Source organism: Vidua chalybeata, chromosome 8 (genome assembly GCF_026979565.1).
Source record: "Vidua chalybeata isolate OUT-0048 chromosome 8, bVidCha1 merged haplotype, whole genome shotgun sequence".
Taxonomy (NCBI): Eukaryota; Metazoa; Chordata; class Aves; order Passeriformes; family Viduidae; genus Vidua; species Vidua chalybeata.
The window spans coordinates 27,587,362-27,613,070 of record NC_071537.1 but is presented as its reverse complement, the minus strand read 5'-3'; the positions used below and the strand labels follow the sequence as shown (position 1 = coordinate 27,613,070).

The 25,709-nt window shown below is 38.2% G+C and overlaps 1 protein-coding gene across 5 annotated transcripts in view; it reads right to left on the bottom strand.

The window, feature by feature from the left end:
• Positions 1 to 25,709, bottom strand: part of GRID1 (glutamate ionotropic receptor delta type subunit 1) — a 483,696-nt gene that overhangs the window by 191,022 nt on the left and 266,965 nt on the right. For all 5 annotated transcript variants that reach the window (XM_053949219.1, XM_053949215.1, XM_053949216.1 and 2 more), the window contains exon 4: positions 24,771 to 24,976. In XM_053949219.1, the coding sequence (XP_053805194.1) occupies positions 24,771 to 24,976 (206 nt within the window). The remainder of the gene's footprint in view (positions 1 to 24,770; positions 24,977 to 25,709) is intronic.

The window sequence follows — 25,709 nt, the reverse complement described above, 5'->3', positions numbered from 1 at the left end:
TGGGCTGAGATGAAACAGTTGAGAGCCAATTCTGTGACTGCCACTGGTCTAGTAAAGAGTCCTGGGCAACTCCATGTGCTCTCCTCTAATTTTGCTGGGATCAAGGGAATACAGCCAATTGTGGCAGTTTGAGAAACATGCCTGTGTCTGCCTGTGAATTTCTGTGGTTTTTGAACAGCTTTTATCTTCACATCCTTCCAGACAAAGTAAAACTTCCATTCTGGACCAGAAACATATCACCAAGGGAACAAAAAGCTTAGAAAACAAGAACATGGTCATTGTGAGGCTGTTGACATCAAACACTCTTCCAAAAGAAGGCATAAGCAAGAAGGAAGCACTGGTCATGATTACCTAAAATATCAGCATACAGATACATATGTATTATATATATGTATTTTTATCCGTACGCATGGCATTCTGTAATTCTGTAAATAAAATCTTTTATCTTGCCACCCCCCAAGAAAACAAACTTGGCTGAGCATTTTGCAGGCCCAGTTAAAACCAGTGCCGGCAACTTGGCCACGAGCTGCACTCCAGACAGCCCATTTATAAGCAGCTGAACTGAACCCCAGCTGTGCTATGTCAGTGCTAGAAACCCAGATTTGAAATGCCTTGATATGACTCAAAACACAACAACTGCATTTTGTGTACTGCATTCTCCCCTGTATCTGTGCAGTTTACAGTTTTTCATGACACCTGGGATGTAACAGAAGCCCAAGTGGTCCTTTTGTGTAGTGCAGAGCCTGCAACTGAAATACAGAAATACCAATAAGGAGGTTTATGGCCTGAAAAATAATGTGTCCTTTTGTTTCACTGCTGCTGTAGATGAACTCCTAAACAATGTCCCTTATTGACAGAGCACCCCATTGTTGTGTCCCTACAATAAATTAACCCACTGCAGTACTCCAGTGAATGATCAGTCCCTTTACAACCACATTTATTCTACAAAAACCTAAAATAAGGAATAAGCTTGTACATTTGGAAGGGCTCTAGACACTGGATACCATCAGTGTGATATATTTTCAGAAGAATTTCTCACAGAATAACCAGGGGAATAGAAGAAAGCACTTAACTCCATTTAACTACTACAGGATATAATCGTACCTCTTTACCTCCTCTTTACTACCCCACAGCACTTAGAAATAGCCCAATAGAATAAATATTTTGTCCATTATTTAGACAGAGGATAGACATATGGAAGTTTTTCTTTTCCTTGCAGGCAGTCTTACTTTAGTTATGTAAAAACAGTTTTCGAGTCCAACGAGTTAAACACTGGCAGACAAGCAGCTATAGCTGAAACACAGCTGGGAGCAGCCAGATCCCAATCCTGCAATGTGTTTATCTGCAAAAAGTGAGAAAGTTATCACCCACTGTTGGCTTCATTGTTCTAATTTCCAAATTTGAAGAGAGAGAGCATGATATTAGATAGTAGATTTGGAAAAAAAAAACCCAAAAAACAAAACAACCACATTTCTTGATTCTAGACATTGGGTATGAGAAGGAATGGCAATTAGAACAAATTATTTAAACGCCTCACTCGTGTAGTGAGGTGCATTTTAATATAATCAAATTATTGCCTTAATTTCAAAAGATAAATTTGTTCTTTATCACTTCACATTAATTTGGTCAAGTATTACATCCAAATTAAAGCTGAATTAAGAACATTTGTGGTTTTATTCTAAAATCTTCAAATGAACATCTGTTTTCCTCAAAGCCTGCTAATAGCAGTCAAAGGAGTCTCCAGGTATACTCCCATTGTTCTCCTTTTTTTCTTCACTAGGGTTTTGCTAGCCTAATTAACTCACATGCATCATCCCATTTTACAAGAATGACAGGCCTCAAAAGCATCAGCAACCAAAAAAATTAGAACCACAAAGAACTAAACTACACAGAAGGATCACCATGAAAAGGTTAGGAAAGATAAATCAAGGATTAAAGCAGGAATGCCCTACAGTTTACTCATGGCAGGAGGCTGAGCTCTAACATAAGGATATTTACCTTTGCAACATTATAGAAGAGCTTCACACTGCAAAGCTCTCCATCCTAAGAACTCTTTTAAGAAAACCATACAAAGCTGAATGAAAGCTTAGACTTATTCTGAGAAATACACTTGCATCCTATAAATCAATGAAAATGTTGTTTTGAGGTTGGCCAGATAACCAATGATCAAGGTGGGATACTATTTTCTAAGAGTTTTGTTACTTGTTCTAGATGGGGATAACAACCTGCAGGTCCATTCATAAGAAAAGTTGGCATTTCCGAATCTTCCCCCAGATAACAAGAATCCCCAAGGCCAAGCCCTTTCTTTACCCACCAGCCTCTTGACATTTCCTCATCTTGAGTTAGTCACAAACTTTTAAAGGTGGTAGCAGAGCTCAAATGAACAGGAGCATGTATTGTAATCTTCACGAAGCACGTAGTGAAATTTATTTCAAATCATAGGCAAATTCATTTAAATTTTCACTGCTGAACATGCCCTTATTCAATATTTGGCAGAAAACTGCTGAAATCCATTCTATGTCCACATCATTGACTTGTGCTGGGGTTTTATTCTTCACTTTCTGAATTCACTTATTCCCAAAATCCAGACAACTTTGACCCTGCAGGCTGACACAACTTTAATGTTTCCATTTTGTTTGTGTCCAAAAACACTGACTGAGGTCCTTCTGCCAGGGGTCATCTGGCCCATCAGACAGCTAAGATCATACACCCATACACTTTTAACATATCCTTTCTTACCCTTAGGGGCTTTACAATCTCAGGGCACAAACTAGAATTCATTGCTACGGGAGTCTGTGGAGGCAAACATTTCCAACAGGCTCAAATTAATAAAGGTATATATATAGAGAGAGAGAGAGAGAAAGAGTATTCTTATGCTGAGGAGATGTGGAGCAGTAGAGGGTGGGAGGCTCCCCTATTGTCCCCTAACATCTCCTGCACTATCACAGACAGAATGCTGGAGATGTTGACATAACCCAGTAGGGAATTTAAGTTATAATTATTGCTATTCTCTGAAAACACATTTTTGAGCTCAGTTATCTATTTTATTCCAATTTGATCACTAGCTCTGGCTTTCCTTCTCAGTTGTAGTCTCCAAAATACCTTCCTTTTTTTAATAGCAAACAGTTCAGATTCATTTTGTTGTTCTGTCTTATCCTGATATCAGCCATTTCACCTCTTCCCTGTAAAGATCGTGCTTGCTGCTAAAGCAGCACTCTTCTACCTGAGTGTCCATCCTGTGACAAACTGTGCAGGACTGAAGCTAAAAGAAAACTAAAGGAAGAATAATGTAGGATTTGGAGCCACTGCATTGCAAACATATTGCAAGAAGCAAGCTTTAAACCAGGCATGATTCCAGGGGTTTAAAAAAACAGATGAAATGTCTAAATATCATACAAAGTACTACACAGTCAAGGTCAGAACTGCAGCTGAAGTACGCAAGTGCAAGAAGCAGCCTAGCACTCCACGGCTCGAGAGATGAATGTTCTGTAAACAGACCGGTTTGAACTCAGCCCTTTGTGACAGAGCCACACACACAACGTCAAGAAACCAGGTAACAATGACAGCAAATGAAACCATCATCATATTCTCTACCTGACTATATAGGAAGGTCTGGTGAACTTCTGGGAAGAGGCCAGAAGTAGATTTTCAAGCCTGAAAATCTATTCAAGGCAAAGAGAATATGTCTCCGTCTTCATCTAGAACTCTTGTCTAATAAATATATCCATACACAGAATGCACCCACAACTTTGTGTTGTGACTTAAGAGCTCACTCTCAGTCAATTTAAACAGAAGGAACAAAGACTGCAGAATAATTACCACATATGTATGCCTAAAGCAGTAATATGCAGGTGTATTTGCTAATCTTTACTTATTTTCTTCTCAAGAATATGAAGTCTGTGTGGTTAAGGCTCTTCTAAATGCATTTTTTATTTAATTCAGTAAAAATATATAGAAAAACACACATTATTTAAGTATATGTACCCTAAAAATGTTTAATATATACATGATGCCTATTTATTATGAAAACACTACATCTAAGAATATAATACATTTTAAAGTATTCTTTCATGCATTTATCAAAAGTAGTGCTCAAATATCTGTAAGAAAATGATTAATGATACCCAAATGCATTAAGCACATTATTACTTCAGATAAACAACCCTTAAATTATTCTGATTTATTTTTCAATTTTGCTAGAAAGCATATTTACAAAAATAAGATAGGGTTTTAAGCCATGAAACTGGATATAAATCATTATCCAGACAGCTACCCTCAGCTACCCTTTTCTCACTCTGAAACTATTGAACCAGAAGTATTAATGATGGCTTAGAGTATAATTGATGGTGAATTTTGAAACTTACCATTACAAAGCAGAAAAAGAAATAGAGAAACGTGGTGTAGAAGCTCATTTACACACTAAGACTTAATATTTGTACTTTACTCCAGTACAACTGAAACCCTCAATGAAGCCTCCCCAAATACTGACAGCTTTAGGCCACTTAGGGCGCAAAGTTGAAAACAGAGCACAAGTAAATTGTGTCTCTTTTACAGCATTTTTTTTTCTTATAGGTTCAAAACCACTTTAAAAAGTAGGTGATGATCCCTATTTTGGCAGATGGGAACAGAAGAAACACAAGCAAGATAATTTCCTGAAGTTAGACCTCCTGTCACAGCCTGGGACAGAAAGCTCTGTTTCCGTGTCAGTGACCGACCACAAAACTTGTGGTGTGAAGATGAATTGTATGGTGTCCTTTTAAACAGAGGTGCAGAGAGCAGCCATTGCTTGTGGCTGTCCATAGGAACATGTTTGATTTCAATACATTTTAAGGAGCCAGTCAGTATCATCAGGTGATCCTTACAAAGGGGAACTAAAGCACACAGCACAGTGATGGCCTGCCTGGGTCCAGGGTCAGCCAGCAGGCAAGCCACAGAGCTGGGAACTGAAAACAAGGCTCAGTCCAGTCAAGTGCCAAACATCTCATCTCAGGAACACTTAACAAAGGCACACAGTGCTGAAATAAAACTCCAGGTCGGTTATGTATGCCCTGCTCAAAATTTGGGTCTTTTTTCTTATGTACTTATTTATTTTTCAAGTCTTTATATTTAAGAAACGTAAGTATTTTTCCCACCCCCTTCAAAAATATACAAAAATTAGAGATCTCTATGTAGCCAGATTGAAAATTCACAAAAAAAGTCCTAAACTGCAAATGAAGCATCAGTTTTAAATATTTGAAACCCATGTGCTACCATTGCACTATTACAATGTAATACATTTTTCATTTTAATTGAAGTATCTAATTTCCAATGCAGTGCCAATATTCCCATAAGCATGAAATATCCTTCCCTTAATTACAGATTTTAAAATATATATTTTATTGGGTTAACTGATGTCTGCTCATCAATTACTCATTCAAATGTGCTGAATAACCTTGCTCTTCCATACTTCTGTTTAGGTCTAACTGGCAGATAATTTGGAAAGAAAGATCAATGATGGACAGAAGTGAACTGTTCCATACCACAAGTTGCCCGTGTCTTTAATCATCAGTGTTGTCAAAGACAAAGTAACTAAGAAAACCTTTAATCATTATTAGTAAACTTGATGAGTATAGAAAGAAACTAAATTGTAACAGGCAGAACTTGAATGATGGCAACTATCAGTCATTAATGTTTCAAACTGAAAGGCATTTTCCATGTATCATATATTACACCAAATTAAATACATGTCAGCCAGTCAAATAAAGGACATTGATTCATTGATAGAAGCCCAAAAGACAAATAGTACATCTGAATGAGTCCATCAGTCTTTACAGAGTTATTTAAAACAGAGTCACAGTATTTAATGAAAGGTTGAATTTGTCTTTGGCTGGTTACTGCATGCTGTTCCCAGTTCAAATCAGATGAGAGTTTAAGAAAGTTACCTGAGGTCATTTCTGTGCTACATCACTTCCCTTCTGGTCCCTTCCATCCAGTAATACTCTTCTTCATTTCTGCCCAGTTTGCTTCATCACCTTGATTAGATAAGTTGCAGACATACTTTAGCCTCCCTTTATTCAATTTCTTGGTGTATTTTAAAAAGAAATGTCTTTTCTGGAGGTCACCAATGGGGTCAGTTTGCAGAACATCACAGACAAAGCCACAGTACTTCTACACCAAGTAAAAGAATTTCAACTCCAAGTGAGAGGAATTCTCAAAAGCCAAGGAAAACTAGTAGAAAGAAGAACTTAAATGATGGAATTGTATTCAGCAACATGATCAATAAAAGGAGATGTAATAGAAATACTCTGAGCAACAAAGAATCTAGAGACAGCATCCTTTAAACTGTTTTTTGTTTTTTTTTTTTTTTTTTGCCTCATGGCACAATAATAGAATGTTTTTCTCACATGACATTAGGTAAAATTTTAATACAGAAATCATCAAGATCAAGAATTTAGTGAGCTTTAAAAGAAAAATAACTGACACTCAGACAAAATATATACAGAATTTTAAAAATTAATTATAATAAATATTTTAGAAGTGATTGCAAATCTAATGTTGCAGGTTCTCTCTCAAAGAGTACCAGCAACTTTAGCACGTGGGTTTACCTCCAGAGTTCTCCTGATTTCCTTTGGCCCTTGTGGTGCTGGGCATCAGCAAAGCTTGATTTCATTTCATTTCCCAGCTGGCACATCTCTGGGATCTGCTGTGGCTACACTGCAAGGACTTCATTCACCCATCCCAGGACATGTGAGGCCATCAGGAAGGAAGAACTGAGATCACAATGATTCATTTCTTATGTCTCAGCAATTGCTCTATGCACTCCAGGGAATGCAGGGGTAATTTGGGATGTATGAGCAGCCTGCCACACTGATCATCTCTCAGGTGGTAATTACTTTTGGTCAATACCAACTTATTTGCTGCAGTCTGGCAAGTGTTTGCTTAAAAACAGGACACTCATAAGAAGTGATTCCCTTATTTGCCCATTGTTGGGAAGGAATACTGTCCCCACTACACCACTGCTGGGAATTTGCTTTCTGAGGGAACTGAGAGAATCAGCAAGGAAGCCTGGGAGCAGTCATGAGAAGAAAAGAGTTAAGAGGAGGGTTTTCAAGGCCTCTAATTTGAACTCCATTTTTAGGAATGAAAACTTGGCCCTGGAAAATGAATGCAGTTTGGCCTAGCAAAAAGGTACGGAGTCTATCTCAGATTTCAGCTAATGCTGATGTCAATATACAGACCTAAGACCAAAGGAGCAGAATTTCCTATGGCCTGATAGAAGCAGAAACTCCTAAATCTTTAAATGTCCAGGGTCTGAGGGACAAAGGGAATCCAGCCCTATGTTACTGTAAATTTTTATTTCTACCAGTTGTGACAAAACCCCCAATCTTTCAGTATGTGACACATGGGTAAGAGGTGCTACAGCGCTTCCCTGAGCCTGCAGTCAGCACAGAAGAGTAAAGTGGCACTGACAATTCTCCTGGGCCCTTTCTGAATATGTGTTTTTAGAACCTACAGCCCTGGATGCATTGCTATCAGTATAAGAAAAACTTGATCGCAGAAATTAGGAATGTTACTTACGGACACGTTCTGCTCCAAACCAAGTTCTAGGAGTTCATCCATTCACATCCTCATAACCATTAATTTTGTTCTACACACAACAGAAAGATCTTTGTGATGTAGCTCTGCTATGTAAGGCCCTAGAGTGATCGTCTCATCTAAATTTTCCCTCCTCTAAGATTATTTTGGGATTTTTTTTCCAGTGACATTAATCTTTGATTGACAAACTGAGGTGATTTTAAGTGTCAGGGAGTCAGATTTAACCAATTTTCCAATTGATATATGATCTAAACTTTTGCTATAATGTGCTAAAAATCAAGTCATCACAACAAAGTAAACTGCAGCAATGGAATTATAGTGTTCTGCTTCATTAATAGAGGGCTCCATTTCACCTAATTTCTCTTACACAATAACCACATGGCTCAGCATCACAAAACAAACTCGTTGCTAATCTGGCTTATGTCAACAGTCCAGCTCCTTGATTTCTTAGGATCAACATAAAAAAAAAAACAAAAAAAAAAACAAAAAAAAACAAAACACCAAAAAAAACCCAAAAAAAAAAACAGTGCAAAGCCTGTGCATTCACTGACAAAGAGATCAAGCATCTGAATTGCACTTTACTGTTGAAAGAACATGAAATAATGATAGCCCCACTACAAATAAAGTGATAGAAAGGCCTGAAAGAATGTTCCAAACTGCAGGTGTTTGAGACAGCTGCATCTGTAAATGCCCCTGCATCCAAGTATTCCCTGCTGATCTGCTTCTCCTGCAACCCAGCCCAGCTGCTGTGGGCAGGCAGGACAACTAATGGGTCATGGAACAAGTCAAAATAACAAGCCATGAGGTTAAATCAGAGATTAGCTCAGCTTAGTATAACCTAGATATCGGCTTTCTCATTAGGAAAAATCACTGTGGTAAAACAGTGAAGTAAGAGACTAAAATAAAATCTGCCCAATGACTTTGGCACTCTCTGCCCACATTCTGTAGGTAGCTCAATACAGATCTGACATGGTTGTGTTGGCTGCTTGGTTTCTTTGACATCTTAAGGCAGAAAGTGTGATCTGATCCTAAGTATGACTTAAAAATCATTCATAAATTAATATCAAATTCTTATTATCAATTTTCACTGAGAGGGGCATGCCATTAAGTAGAACTCCTAGCATTTTTCAGTCATCTAATTTTCTCAAAAGGAGCATTTTCATGGCTAAAAATGGTTTTGAGCCTATAAATAGGGATCATCCATCCAATTTTGAGATCCAGTCAGACAAAGAAAGTGTGGAAGTCTCCGTTATACTTTGCTAATGTATTATTCCAAACCAGCTATTGAGAACTGCAGAGTCTGGGAAACAAGGACAAACACTAGGACCACTTCAGAGAGGGAATAATTGTAGACCAAACAAGATAAAGCAGAACATTTCAGAGGAAAATAGAATTTGCCCTCACCAAAACTCATACATTTTATTGGACAGAGGACTTTACTGGCTGCATTTGATTTCTCTATCAAACCCCTAAATTAAAATATTTTCTTACAGACTTTTTTATAGTCTATGCATATAAATGCATACTCATACTATTTAACTACAATCAAAGTCAGTAGGCATAACTTTTATTATATCTAGGGATAGCAAATACACAAAACCAGAAGTTCTGTTCTACACAAACATGTATATAAAATTCGCTTGCCAATTTGAAGAAACTCATTTGTAACCTTAGCAACATAGCTAATGAATCAGATTTCTATTGGTAGTATTTTTAATATCTTATATCATACTTCATTTGTTAATCTTGAAGGGAATTTACTATTTATTGGCAGAACTAGCAGCTAACTCAAACCCTTCTCATTGAATTACATTTAAAATTCACTATTTGCTTATAAATATTTAAATGAAATACAAACAGGATTCTTGCAAGGCAAACAAAAAACACTCCCACAATACAAATACAAGTCTCTGCATGCTCTCTCCAAATTTATCATTTGCTTTCCATCATAAGTTTGCCTTCTCAATTCTGTAGAGTTATATAATAGAAATACAGATAAACCAATTCCAGCAATATTCAAATAATGAGAAGCAGAAGATTCAAGATGTTTGCTGAACTCCTTCCCTCCATGACACACTTGTTCAGAATCATCAGTGGATGTCTCCAAAAATTCATGTCTCTCTATTAGTGTTAATGTCTTCTATACAAAACAAGTAGCCCTCAATTTTCAGTCTCTGCAGTTTCAGATTTCTATTGATCCCTGAGGGCTTAAGGGTAAAATTCATCCTTGTTTAGACAGCCTTCACTTAATCCTGCTGACCTACTCAAGAAATGAGATATCATGGTAATATCAGCATTATGAATCAGCATATGGCATTTCCCCTAATTCTATCCAAATTCTGTGACTCTGCAGCCCCTCTTGATGCTCTTAAACCTGTTATGAACTTATTTTTTAAGCACCATCAAGAGCCCTTAGCATCACCTTCTGAAATCTCATCTTTATACTTTCTGTTTTGCTACTGTCCCATGAGGTCTAATTTTGTCTTTGATACACAGTCAATTTTTTCCAAATATTTTCTCTCAAATGATTTAGAAGACTTTCAAGGGATCAAGAGAAAAAACAGCTTCCTTTCTTGCTCTCAGAAAAAAATCTGCTCTTGTTTTGAAGAAAATTGCAATAAATGCACAAGCAGAAGGCTATTCACATAGATGTCTAAAAGTCTCCTTTGACTAGACACTCCTAATTTGAGATGGAACAGACAGATGGTCCTCACCTGTGCAGGTAGAACTCTTGTTTTAGCATCAAATAAAAGGGCTGCCCTCAGAAGAGAGAGTAATGGAGAGCACTTCAAAAGCCCAGTACAGACCAGGTGCAAAAGTGGCAATTTGCACTTTCCACAGATCTACTGAGAAATTCACTGCCATTCTACACCTTGTTCAGCTTAACTGTGGTCCTTGACATCAGCAGCCTGGTGACATGCCCTGGTGGAGCTTGACTGGGCAGGGACACAGGGCAGAAGGGAAGTGTCTGGTTTATCACAAGGTTTGGAAACCTCTCAAACCAAGAACATTTTAAGGGTCGGAGCAGAGAAGTTATACAGCGAGCACCAAGAGGAAAGCAAGGTCAAACTCAAATGAAGGGACTGGCACCAAAACTCTGGCTACCTTTGCTGCCAGAATTCTGGATGAATAGGCTCTGCTTTAACCTTTCCAGAAGCTGTACTGCCAATAAACAGCAGCAGGAAATGCACAAACCAGCCATTTTGACACAGTTCCCTTGTGCATTACAGAACTTCATGTACTCTTATCAAGAGCAACAAAGAGCTGGAGGGAGTTTGCGTGGGATTTTCTTCAATAACATTTTGACATTCTTCAGAAGATTCAGCTGATGAGTGGAAATTCCCTGCCTGAATGAGGGCAAGACACATGCAGCACTCTGCTATTCCATGCTCTCTTACTCTTGCCTCACATGCTGGTGATGTTAGTTTACCCAGCTTTTTAAAAGACAAACCCCATTCCTTTGCCTTCACTCTTGTGCAGGACCAAGGGAGAACAGCACAAGACTGAGGGACAATGTGCACAACAACAGGCAGGTTCAGGAGAAGGGCAGTGCATCAGAATCACTAATTTTCTTTCTAACATACTGTAGGGAAACCGGTCATTCTAGAGGAATGAAGAATTTGTTGATTTACAAAAAGTGTTTTCAAAGTTTTCTCAAGCACTCATTATATGGATAATTCAAACCCAAGACAATGACACAAACATCTGACTTGCCCAGTCATCTAAACTACCCCATCCACTTAGCTTGCCTTGTTCTCGTTACTTTGCTCTGATTTCTTAGGAACATCACTGGATTTTATCCTCACACTTTTGCTGTGATAGGAAGACGTTATCCCTGAAATATTCACATAATTATATATCTGCTGCAAACAGTTTCTCCATAACCCAAGTCTTGTTCTAGAAGATTAGCAACTGTTTTAGGACTGCTTATAAATAATGAAAAGTAAATAATGAGCATTAGCAAAAGCAGTGGCACACATGCTCTGATTTCCCATACTACTTTGCCCTTATTAAAGCAATTGAAACATTGTTGTATTCTTATTCTTTAAAATTTATTTAGTCTTTTTAAGAACTCGAGTACAGAAGTACTTTTCTAGCTCACAAATTTTCTTTGTTTGGTGGGTTGTTTTTTTCTTACTCCAAGCCTCCATTACTAGGTCTCCTGATCCTTCCACATACAACTGACAGTGACAAACAATAAAATCCAGAGCCCTTGGAAAGTTGCTGCAATCTTGGCTGGAACACTTTGCTGAAGTAACAGTGATTGCAATAAACAAACAGTCATATTCATTTGTAAATTAATACCAGAGTGGGAAATTGAGAGGTGCCATTATGCTCCAGAACCACTGGTCTCTTGATTTAACTGTTTGCCCAGAGCCACAGAGGGTGTTCACAGCTCCACATTCACTGTAAAACACATTCACTGCGTTCACTTTTAATTACAGCAACCAGCATGAAAGCTTCAGTGGTTTAGCAAGATCTTGTGGGGTTTTGTGGTTTTGAAGAGGTTTCTTTTCAATAAAATTTCGGTTAAAATGACAAGAATTTACTTGAGCTTTCCGTAAGCAAAGCTCCTGGACACAGCATAACTGGGTCATTACCTCTCTGTAAAGATTTATATATACTCTTAATTCTAACTTTAGATTACCAATTATAACAGTGCAAACATAGCTCATTAAATGCCTATGTAGATCATTTTAACATCAGCAGCACTATTATTTACTGTAAGGATCCTTGAAACTCTTATTTACCACAAGTGAGTCAAATCTATCACAAAGAGAAACTCTGGAAAGAGTGAAATAAAAGGAACAAGAGAAAGACATTAATTCTCTGGCTAGCAAAGTTGAATTCCCTTTTTCAAAGTAGCAAAACCAGGCCGGAGATAAGGATTATGCACACCACACTGTGGCCACATCAGTGTGACTGCTCTACCCCTGACATATGAGGCAGCTGCTATCAGCAACAGGAGCACCAGTACAGCCAGGTTAATTTAAACACATCCGTAGATTTCCTACTGAAAAACTATAGAGCTCAACACTCCCTTTTACCTTCTCAGTAACTTCTAATTCCATGCAGCCAGCCAGGCCTTTCCTCTGCAGATGCCAGGAGGACCAGCCTTGAAATGCCAAAATTGACTATTCAGCCTCGGGTTATTCACAAATTCGTTGGTGCTTTGACACTGCCACTGAGTCATTTCATTCAGGATTGCTTTCCTTATCATCTGGGACTGCAGCATTCCCCAAATTTCATTTGGAAATCACAAATAGCAGTTTCTGCTCAAGTCACCATTAAACTGCAGAGAGTTCTGGGACCAAAGCCTGGCTGATGTTATCACTCACACTAAACCATTCCTCATGTTCCCTAAGAGATCTCTGTGCTTTGCCAGGACACAGCTTTTCCCTGCTCACTCATAGTAATGGTTTGACCTTTTTTTTTATTTTACTTTTTGTGTCTTCATCACTCACAGGAAACTCAGGGCTGATGAGCCTCAGTGAGGTAGTTTTTCTACAGGGTTCGTGTTCCATTTGGTCAGCATTGCAAGTCCCCTGCATCAATAATGCCCAGTTCCAAAAGGCTTTTAAAGACACAGTTCTTTACTCAGTTTATGCTGAACGGCACCAACACTATTTGCAATTATCAGTAGGGCACATCAGAAATGTGAATGATCTTAATAAGCTGAAACAGAAAAACCCTGAAGAGCTTGCACTCTTTGGTTAATTTCTGCTCCAATATCTTTATTCTCTTTTTCAGCTGCACAAAACACAAATATTTACTCTCTGTTTTTCTAGATTTTCAGACATACAAATTCCTTCTTAAGTGACTAACCTGGGCATGGTATAATCTACAAGTTGTACATGTGTGTGTATATATAAAAAAATACATTCAGTACATAAATATATTTCTAATTATATTACATAAGCACATATATTTTACTCAAACATGCTCAGCACTAAATACAATAGCTGTTAATTTGCTCTATGAAGTAATCATTAATTAATTTTATGGGATTTTAGGGTCCTCCTTTTATTACTATTTTGTCTCCTTGGTACTATTTTTATCACTTGCTCATGCCACAGATTTTTTTCAAATTGTACACTTCCACTGCTTATTTGCCCTGGATGCTGTTACCACCTTATTTACACAGGGGCATTTCCAGTATTAAGGTGCCTCCTGTTTATGGGAGCCATCAGGGATGAGTCTGTCTTTAACTGCACACTTTTGTTAAGAATTCGTAACTGTTTCCAGGCTGAAATGCTCTATTTGCCAGGTAGTTCTTACTCTCAATCAAGATGCATTCAGAACTGACATTGATTTTTAAAATACCTTGAATGCTAGTACAGTTTAGAAAAGGAACACTGTGGTGCAGTGAGTTTTGTTTGGAGGACTTTTTAACATGTCGATGTACCTCTCAAAATAATCTCTTTACTCTTTAATAAAATTATGGAAAAACTTGTTAGGGAACTTGTAACATTTTCAAGTCAATATACTTCCACTAAACACACAAAGTCATTGTCATATGCCAATGCTTAAATCTTTTCCCTTTACAGTATTATCTAAAAATAATTTTAATGTGATTTTTTTCCTTTGGAAAGCTGGAAGCAAAATATGAAATATATATCAAGACCAATCACTCAAGGTGCTTTCCTAAAGAGTGTCCTTGGGACCCAGTTGCTATTTGCACACACATTAATAAAGTGCAAAGCTTTAAATCTGATTGCTTCAAGTTAAATGGATGGGTCAGTGCCAAACAAATTGATCCCTTACACAGTGCATGATCCACAGCAGACTGTAACTCCATAACAATGAAAGGACTCCATTCAATAAATAAAATACAGACTTTTAAAATTACCTGAGCACCCCTCTAAATGCTCTGTAGGACTGTATGTGCAAGCTTCACTGTTTACCTGAAACTAAAGCCAACACACACTATTCAAAGAGTTCTAATATTTGACACAGCGTGTCGGGGTTAAAGGCCGCACGTCTGAAAAAAAGGATCACTCGACTGGCAGGACAATCAGTTCTCTCAAATGAAACAACCAGGGGTCAATGGTGCCAAAGACACACCTGGCAGCATCAAATGAAAGTATGACCTTTTGGGCAAGTTCTTGGTTTGACATTTAGAACTTCAATCCCTGTTTCAGGTGAAGTCAGTAAATTGCCTACTTTCTCTGTAACCCCATGCCCCAGCTGGTAAAAAAGGGACTAATGATCCTCTACCTCCACATTTAATGTTCTGTAACAATAATCATTAGGTACCTGTCTCAACAGAAAGAGATCAACCTTGGAAATTGATCTTTGAATAAAAGCTATGAAAAGATATCTTAACAAAACCCTGAACAAGCAGTGAACAAAAACAATGGCAATAACAGCAAATCTCTGTACAGAAGCCTGATAATACTTCTTTCTCTGCAAATTTCAGCAAGAAGACTTATTCAGTAAAAAGGTATTACTACAAATGAAAACTATAAGAAATTATCCTTAGGACACAAAGCCCTTCCCCACAGAGGATACTGTCAGAGCTGCTTTTATTCCCTTAGCTCTCACACTGCAAAGGAAAAACTCCAAGACCTGAAAAGCTCTTTTCTCTCTCAAGAAATTTTGCACACAACAGAAAAACCAACAACAAAAACGTTTCACTTCTACTGTCTACCAATATACAGCTTTGACTGGAGGACAGCACACAAAGCAGCTGCACATCTGATAAGAATTGCAAAGACAAACAGAGCTCACTCCTGATTTGTCACCCTGGAGCTCACAGAGTGTCCATTAAGAAAGGTGATGTAAACCCCAGCTCCCACTGCCAGTCTGTCCCTTCATTCCACATGCCCAATGCCTTCCAGCCTTTGGAACCAGACATCTTCCACACGGCTGCCCTCATAACAATTAGAAGATCTCACCGCATACCTTTAGTTTCTTCTTGCCCTGTTTCTCTCCCCCAAGACCAGAAAGTGTTTTAGACCTGTCCTTTCTCACTCTCTTCAACCCCTACACCTATCACCCCATTCCTCCTCTCCCCTCCACCTGCACACCCTCTAACACATGATTCACTTGGCTGAAACTGTTCCTACTGACATTCACTTTTTTAGCCACACTCAAAACTTGTTAACTGTCTCCTGCTGGACTTGTGAGAGGCTTTTAATAGAGTTGACATTTCTTGTTGATAAACCTCCTCTTCCCAGCTCTTCTCTCCTGGTTTTCCTCTTATGACACTCCAGCACAGTCTCTCCAGAGAATACTTTCTGTGAAATTCTCCAAGTTCCCATGGAGGGTCCCACACCCATTCACTCGGTAATCTTCTTTCTTTACATTAACTCCATCCAGCAAGCAAACTAGCAAAAAAAGATCCCCTGTCATTCATATGCTGATGAGTCTTGATCTACTTCTCTGTGAGACATTTTTCATATTCTGGTCAGTCTAAACTGACTGCTTTCAGGATATCCCTACAAGCTTCATAGGGATAAGGAGATTTCTCAACACTCTCCCTTCAAAAGGCAAAGAAAATCCTTTTTTTTCAGTCAAAATGGACAGCCAGAATATCAGACCTGCCAATTTGGACTACAACACAAGTGTCATCTTTGACTCTTACTTCTCATCCAGGATAAACTTAAAATCTCAGAGATTCTCTAGACATAATCTTTCTAATAAACAGGTTTTTTACCCCATCTGTAATGCAGAAATTCCTTTCCCAGCTCTGATGATATTACGTATTGATTACTTCCAAGTTCATCTTTCTGACCTTAAGAATCAAGCTCCTCTCATATCTCAGTGAAACTTCTGCTGCAAAGAGGATCTCTAACTCCTTTCTTTGATCATTTCACCCAACTCTTCATATTGCTTCAACAGTTCCCTTGTTGCCTGTCACATCAAAGATATGCTAACAATCTTCACTTCCAATACTCCACACACTTTTTATTCCAATCTTTCAGGTTATCTCTAACTCCTCATGAAGATTCTGGCCTTAGTTGCAACGTCCTTCACCTACCCCTATTTATAAAAACATTTCCACAACTATTTTAAAATTCTTCATTTAATTTAGTTCAATTTAATTTCTTTTCTTTTCAAAATGCTAATTTCTAAGATCATGGAATGAGGACACTATTTGTGTCACATAACAACATTTATCATCAATCCCTTTTACTCCACAGATGTCTCTATCTGTCATTTCTTGCACACTGCAAATTCTTTAGGGACACAAATTCCTACAGCACCCAGTAAAACATCCCTGTTCATAACAAGGCACTCAAGTACAGCAAGCACAAGCACACCAGTTATAATAGCACCAGGAAAAGTAATTATTAGCATAGGACTCCACTCCCTTTCCAAAACAGCTCTTAAACCTTTGCTAGTTTTGTGGTATTTGCCACCCTCCAAGGTGCCAAGGCAAATGAAGTGACAGTGGCACTTGGAGCTGACGACGCTCCGCGCTGTTCCTCTGGCACAGAACACTCCTTGCCTCTGGAAAAGGCAATCTCCTTGCACAGTTACCACACTGTGTCACGTTATAACCTTTATTTAATCAGATCTAACTGCTTGTCCTTGATGAACAAGGCTCCCAGACATTTCTCCCCTCGCACTTGCAGAGCACTCCCTCGACCCTCTATTTTGGATTTTCTAGGAACTCTACTCTTTGAACTGTGAAGGAACAGACATACAACAACTCAGAGTTGTTTCCTACACAGGGGGCAGAGCCCCAGCAAGGCTCACCCTCGCACCTACACTGGGTGCTGCCTGCCTGGCTCAGAGCTGGAAGAAGAACACAGCACCAGTCCTAGGATTCCTTCCTTGGGATTAGTCTTAAACCCAAGTAAGTCTCATCTGAGCTCTTCTCTCCTACAGAGCACAAAACTGTGTGCTGCCAGCAATTAGTAAAGGTTTAAATTGATTTTTTAATTAGTTTGAAACTAAAAATAAGTCTTGGGTAAATATAATTTTTTTTCACAGGCTAAAAGTTGCTAAAAACCTCCTGTGAAAAGATGCCAAGCAGGTGCAAATTATTATCAGCAATTATTACTCATCCCTTCCAAGGATAATGGCCTTCTTCTGTGACCTCTGGGACAACAAACAAAATGGATCAGTGATTTTCTCAATCCAGCACAACAGGTCTAGAAGTGCATTTTAGGGGAGAGATGATTATGCAGAGTCCTGTACTCCCAAGTCAGTCCCTGTGCTTAGAAACTTGGAAAAAGTCAACCTGTACCTGTGGTGTGTACACACTGGTGTTGTAAGTTCAAAAATTTAATATTGAATAATTACAGTATGTATTTTCTAATCCTCAAAGCCAAGCTTCCCCAGAACAGTCAGCTAAACAATTCACTAAATTTATATGAAAATGTAAAACTGGAAGATGGTAAATAGCTTTTTTATGGCCATTCCTTTTTCTGCTTTTTATAAGGCAAACATATTTTCCTCATGTACCTGTGCTGTTTCTGCCAGTGTCTTACAATGGCAAACACTGGTATAGTGATGGAATGCAACTGCAGGACTCTATTTTAAAATTAATCATCCATAATTAATTAGTAATATCTCCTTTCTTGTAAATTATGCCTAAATTGCAGAAAATTATCCTTACTGAGAATGATAAAGTCATCTACAGCTTTGCAGTATTTCAGAGAAACATTTTGCATATATTTATGTATTATAATGACCACAGATATGTCAGAGCATTCAATTCAAAGAGCATTTGACACTTTCCACTCTACTAAAAATGGGAACTTTATTCTTAAATTGCACAGTATTCAAGGGGTCACCCAAACATCCTGAAGTGAAATAATTTGGAAAACAAATCCATGAAGGAGTAGCTGGAGAGAGGGTTAGTTTTTGATAGCCTTGGTTTTTTAGGGCCCACTAGATTTTTCCTGGCTCAGCTCTTGCAAAAGCCAGCACTGAGTGCTTTAAAGGCCATACTAAAGCAAGTGGATTGTCTGTCTCAGTACAACACATCTGTTTCCAAATCCTGTTCCTTCCAAAAACCCCAAACATAAATGCAGCCTCTCCTGACAGATAGAATCTTCCCTATCTTGAGGTTAAAGCTCTTCAGCATTCTAGATCAGCAAATACAAAATAACAAAAAATGTTGAAAAAATTGTTTGTTAAAAAAATTAGTGAAGCTCACAACACAAATGAATGTTAATTCAAGATTTTTTAAACAATTTTTTCAGCTAGATGTACGGCACAGTTTCCTTTGGACTTGACATCCTTATGTGTGGACAGCAGCAAAATTTTGAAATTACTCATGTTTCAGCATCTGAACACCTGCAATGAAATGAGGACCCAAAAGTGCACTGAGGATGAAGCATTTGGAGCAGGAGGAAAGCCTGGTTGCTGTACATAGAGATTTAATGACATTTAAAAATTCATGATCCTCTATGTATATGCACCCAGTCATCAGATTCGGAACATGAGCAGAGAAATCGGGTTCTTTCACACCAGACATCATTGCTGACACAGAGAGACCTGGTAAAACTGCCAGTAAAGCAGTATTGAGACTCAAAAGGGCTTTGTGTACCTCCAGCCAGTGCATCCAATTTCCATAATTTTTTTGCTCAATTGACCCATAAAGCCTCACAAAACTGCTATCAGTTATTGTTAGATATACAAAACTGGATGCAAGCCTCCTGCCTCTCATGATTTTGACATTCAGGTTCAAAATCTCATGCAATTTTCTAGTGGAGTAAAAAAAAAAAATTTAAATTATTGTCACTTCTACCTGCAGTAGTAAAAGGAATGCCATTTAAATGAAACTATGTAAGCAATTCATAAAGTCATTTGTTCAACAATTTTTCCCCCTCTTCACAGTGTCTACAAATCCATGTGATTGAGTGTTCCAAACACATTTGATTGGGATCCCTGTGAGAATAACCCCATCCTTTGGATTAGTCATTGTGAAGAAAAATGTAGGAGGGTTTGTGTTTTGGGAGGTTTTTTGGCCCAGTGGAAAGAAACTTGCTTGAAAGTCAATTTATCCCAGAATGGGAGGGCTTTGTTTACACTTATGTTTTAGCAATTCAATGAGGTTTGCTTGGGCTTTAATTATAATTATTATTCTCTTTAAGCACAAAGAGTCCTAGCATATTGAAAATGTCAACAATTGCAGACAAGATTTTAGCTCTGAGGAAGAAATAGAATACCAGAGGAGGATTTCGAAGAAATAAGGCGGGCATAATTTAACTTGAACTATTGAAAGAAGAATGTATTGTTTCTATAGTTCTGTTACCAGCACTCACAAATCACTAGCAGCTCTTTAAACATAGAAATTGCCTTCTAAAAACAGAAGAGGCATAATATTTTTTCCCAAAATTATTCAACAATATTTTGAGATGTTTATATACTGCATATAAAAGAGAGATATGGACTAATATGTTGAATGTTTGTAACATAAATAGAAAACAAAAAAAAAGAGAGAGAGAGAGATGAAGTGCTAAGTGCCAGAAAATTAATATTGAACTTTTTTCCTGTTAAATTCTGAGAAGTGAATGTCCCTGGAAAACTATTTCATACAATTGCTTGTGGGTGCAAATTGTTCAAGACACCATAAATACTTCATTCTGTTCCAGTCAAGTAATAGCATGTCACCAACTGCAGAAGGGAAAAGAGAAGGCTGGAGCACAGTTCTCTAACAGGTGCCAACTGAGAGTGCTCTGGGAAGAAGGAGCTCAGCATCTTCAGGGGCCAGGATTGAAGGAAGGCCACAAATCACTGTGAAATGACCCCAAAATCCCAAACCAAAAGCAGGATATCTAGAAAGAATCAGTCAGAACACTTAGCAGGAACTAGGATGAAAGAGAAACAAAGACTTTGCTTTCCAATGAGGACACTGAGGTGATTATATAAACAGGGCAGAGATAAATTACAGCTGTTTAACACAGTGTTATACTGGAAATTTTTAGCTTCAGCTCAAATTGGAATTGCTGTGATTCATGTAACCCTACCGCATTGATAAAGCAGTTCTGTATTAATTTTTAAAGAAATTAATCAGCTCTCTTTTATTGTAGTCTTCTTTTTTTTAAAACTTGCTTACTAACCCAGGCACGCAGAGCTCTGCTTTAGGCTGCTGTGCTACAGGGATATGCATACAACCTTCCTGCATACAGCTCACAGGCAAGGCAGGCTCACAAAGAACTACAGCATCTTCAGGGATCCACCTCAACAAAAACATTTTCACTCCAGTGAAGCTGCCAAAAATACAAGTAATGCTGAGTTAAAGGTTTTGTAAAGCTGATAATGCCTTCTATATTCAAGTCAATAACTACATGCAACTGGGTTACAGCCTCCATTTCACTGGTATTCAAAAGCAAAGGTTGTGTATAAATACTGCAAAGGAAGAGTCAAGTCTGTGAAGCAATTGATACCACCTATATTAATAAAGACAAATCCTATTAAAATACATATCCCAAATAAACCATGTGTTCTTGAAGAATTAAGAAACCAAACCCTCCAGAGAGGTCAGGAACTGCACACCTGCCACAGGAACCTTGAGAAGCACTGAACTACAAGATCTTTTCCTCCTCTTCAGATAGGTTGTATATAAAAAGTACAAAGTCTAAACTTATTCACACAACAAATGTTTTCTAGCAGGTCTTCAGAAGGGCTCCTGGGTCACCTAGAACATCCTGCACACCAGTTCAGGACAAACTGCTAGCCTGATTTACCAGAGTGTTTTATTGAGCGCCCTGCAGAACAATGCCCCCCTGAACTCTCCTGCCCAGCACTCCCATTTGTCCCACTGACCTCCCTGTTAGAAAGCATTCCCTGTTTAGCTTCGGGTCATTACTTCCTGTTAGACATCCCATGATCACCTTAAATAATTCCTCCTCCTCCACCTCCACTCCTGTTTCCTCTCAAGTCCCTAGCAGCTCTGTTCCCTCAGGCAGGCTGTGTATAGCATGTTCCTGAGCCTCTGCTCAGAGGTTGTGCTCTCCCATCCTTTCATCATTTTTGTCACCTCTTTGAACTTTTTTCCATTTATTCATTTCACTGCACAGCCCTAATGATAAAAGCAGTCCATACAAATAATATCTCTACTTGCAATTGAAAAAACATATGCATTGCTAAGTGAAAGAGGCAGGTGAATCCTCACTGTCTCGAGAAGGGAGCCTTTAGAGTCTCAGATTCCTGTGTTTGGGCCAAAGAAACTAACAGAAAAGGTCAAAGTGCTAAATCTTCCCATTTCTGAATTATTAGTTTTTCTTATCTCCTTACAAGAGGATCACATGTTTTTCAAAATATAAAATTGTTTTCCTGGCACACATACACTTGCTACAATTGAGACAAATATATCTGGCATTTCTGCAGATGGAGAAAGGAACATTTTTCTCAGTTGTTTAAGGAGGTGTGCTCTTAAACAGTTGAGGTGTGCTCTTTAGGCATGCTTCAGTCTCTAAATGCCCTTTTAATGCATAGCCTAAGATAGTTAACATCTTATAAATTCATTTACCATCCCTGTTCTAAATAAAGGCTGATTCCAGGTTTATAGCAATACCATTGAAAAGATTTTTTTTTTCCTTCTCCTCTCTGTTCTTACAGTCAAAACAGTTTCATAGCAAAATACTAAATCTTGAAAACTTATGAAAGGTCAATAATTTCTACTTCAGTAATTTTGACACATGACAGAACCAGGCACTGAGATGTTAAGACAGTTAAATGAGAACCATCCCTAAATAAAAATTAGAGAAATTGAATTCTTTCACAATTCAAAGGTTTTTCATACATGAGATGGCAGAGTGCCCTAACTTTGTATATCAAAAATCAGATGAGATCTCTCTGGCCCACCCAAGAGATGATGAGACTGAAACCCAGATCTGTATTTTTAGGAAGAAAAATATATCACTTGCAGTATCAAACGAGGCAAAATAGATCTTGCACCAGCTTCCAATGGCTGATATCTATGACTTGTGCTAAGAAAAATCTGATAATCTGTTTATTTCAGGTTTCATAATCCAAACACTGTTCTTAATTTTCTTCTGCATTTGACCAGAAGGTTGGTGTTCAGCACCTGGTTTTCATATCTTCATAAACATATCTTTATGCTTATCATTAGCCAACATTAGCCAACACATTTTAACAAAAATCTAGCTGAAGTCTGTTAGACATTTTTTCCCTACTACAAAATATCAACTCAGCAAAACTGAAAATCTTAATAAGGAACCACTTTTTCACATGAAATTTTCCATTTCCAGCTTTAAAACCTCTTTGTTCTTCAATTTCTTTTTCTAACTGCAGTTAAAGCAACAAGAAAACAAATATGTGCAAAATCTAAAAATAATATCCTTACATTTTCTTCTAGCATTGCTACTTGGGTTTTTTTCAGAGGGCTTTTTTCCTCCCAAAACTGAAAAAAAGCCTTAAACAATTTCCAAGGCGTAGAGTGAGATTGATAACAACAGCAGTCAGTATAGAGCAATATGGTACCTAGTAAAAAATACCAACTGTGGAATTGAATAAGTTCCTGCAAGATATTGAAGGAATTTACTGCCACACACTGTGAACGATGCATTTCAGTAAAATACGTCAAAATGCATCTTTCATTTAAGCTGCAGGTTGTTATTCTAGTCTCCCTGAAAATGTGCTGTAGACAATTAGTTGCACTTATTGACTGAGATACTGAAGAACTGCAGTCATTGTAACTCTCCACAAAATATAAGTTCAGCCTCTGTCTGGGAAAGATTCTCCCCTGCACTCTGCACCTTGTATCTTCAAGCCTTTTGAGAATTCCTTTCTAAGATTTAAATTTTCTCTTATAAAGCTTTTCTGAATCAATCAAGATTCAATACAGGAAGATTGCCAAATAAATTACTTTTCATTTCTGCCCACTGTTAAACTCCTGCAGGGAGCTAGAAATATATCAGGGTCATTAGTCTTAATGCCTATAATATACAGTGCTTTAAGGTGAAGTGAGTAGTGAAGGAGTTTAATACAGTTTAATACTGGCCCCTACCCTGGAGACACCTCAGGGTTCTGTCAGGACACTCACCTGACTCACCAAACAGCCCCAGAGCCCTGTGTCCCCCTTGGGGACACAACTTCACCCAGCTGGGCTCTCAATAAAACATTTCCTTTTAACCTGGTGTGGATCCTTTGTTAGGACTCCCTGGCAATGTGCATTTCTGCTGGAGGCCTCCTATGAAAACAGCTGACTGAGCTGAGGAGAGCTGCAGGCACTTGGAGGGCAGGTAAGTCCCTCATTCTTCTACTGGAAACACCTGTGTGTGCACAAAGCTGAGGAGTATTTATCTCGGTGCCTAGTCTTTTCCAAACTACCTATTTGCCTCATTTATTTAGGATAAAATTTACCTTGTTATTTAAAAAATCACTGATGAACACAAATGTGGATAATTTACTAAGGTGGTTATGGTATAAAAACCCCTAATGAGCTATTTTGAGTTGATTTTTTTTAAATTTAACAGTCTTTGATGGAGCAAAACTGATAATTGGGAACATGTCCCATCCACATTCTAATTTCTTGGTTCAGTCATATCCCTGGTTAGTTAAAAAAAGTTCAAACCCTTACTTTATTGCAAAATCTTAGCTAATGAATACACAAACTCAAACTGAGGCTCAAATTCTCATTCTCAACTCTGACATAGAAAGCACTGTAAAATAATTCATTATTTAATATTAAGAAAGCTGGATAAAACTAATTAATGCCAAAACTTAGCCCACAGCACATTAATTAAAAGTTTGCCCAACAGCTGCCTCCCTGTCCTAATTAGCATTACTGATTTCAAGAAACCACTAAGAAAATAAGACAAACATATAATTCCAACTTTATATTTCATAAAAATTTGTTTGATTCAACTTTCAACCATCAGTAATGTGCCCTTTTAAAAGAAATTTGGAGATTTCCACAGCAAAGACAGCTCTCTCAGGCCCATTATATTTCATTTCTAATAGATTATTGCAGATTTTCTGGTCACTTGTTAAAAGTGGTTGAAATCCAGGAGAAAAGTATTGATACAGAAGACAACCAGACAAAAATAATTACCCCCCCCATAGAGCTGTATATTATATTATATAATATCTGACCCATTTGCATTAACCACAAAGCAAGCATTCCATGGAGGAGGAGACATTTCAATTCCCTGGCACTGGAGTCTGACAATCTTACTTGACATTAAACAACCAGCAATGTCAAAAGGGCAAAACATGGGTCATAATCATGTTTCTGAAATGCTGAAGATAAAAAACTGTGCACGCACCTCGTTAATGAAAGTCTGGGCTCCCCGTGGGCTCAGGAGCAGGATGGCCCTTCGCAACGTGTCGCGATAGCGGTTCAGCTCTTCCGTTTTCATGGTGGTGAAAAGGTTGGAAAACACTCTGCTGATGTTCCTGTCCACTTTTTGTAATGATACATCAAGTCCCAGTCTGGAGGCCTGATCGAGAAATCCCTGCAGTCCACGTATATCTGTAACACAGGAGGAGGGGGGAAAAAATTAAATAAAAAATAAATAAAAAAGAGAAAAGAAAAAAGCCTCTGCATGAGCCTTCTCCAGTTAGGCAAGCAGCACTAATTAGGTGGAAAAGACTTTTTTACTTTTTTTCCTGCAGTGCTCTCTGAAGAAGAGTATTCCACACAGCCATTTTTCATAGTGAGTGCCAACAGGGAAACTCCATCAATTGCCTTCCCCTGCGGTCTGAGAACGGCTCTCAGGAAGAGCCAGTTCATGCATTTGGGTGGCTCTGCAAGCCTCCCCAGAGGCTCAAGGTTATGGGGTTTTACACTGCACAAACAACCAAGTCCCACCCCAACAGCACCACAGGTCAAATGCAGATGTCTAGGAGCAGATAAATAAACGGGATAAATCACTCACCTCTAAACTTCTCACTTCCTATAACCTCACACAGCTGCTTTTCCCAAGGGAAAAATACAAGATCCAGAACATACACAGCCTTCCTTTTGACTTGCCCTTTTCTCCTCTCCTGGAAATAACCTGCCTAACCAGAGGTTTACCATTTATCCGTAAGCTCATAAAAGAACACACAAAGCCCCAGTGTAATTACAATGAATTTTAGTGTTTAAAAACAGAACAAATTGGTTCAAAGAAGAGAAATCATGCAAACAAGTCCCTTTAAAACATGGTCCTTTGAGCTCTGTGCCTCAAAGTCAGGATGATTTGAAAAAAAATATATTATTCCTA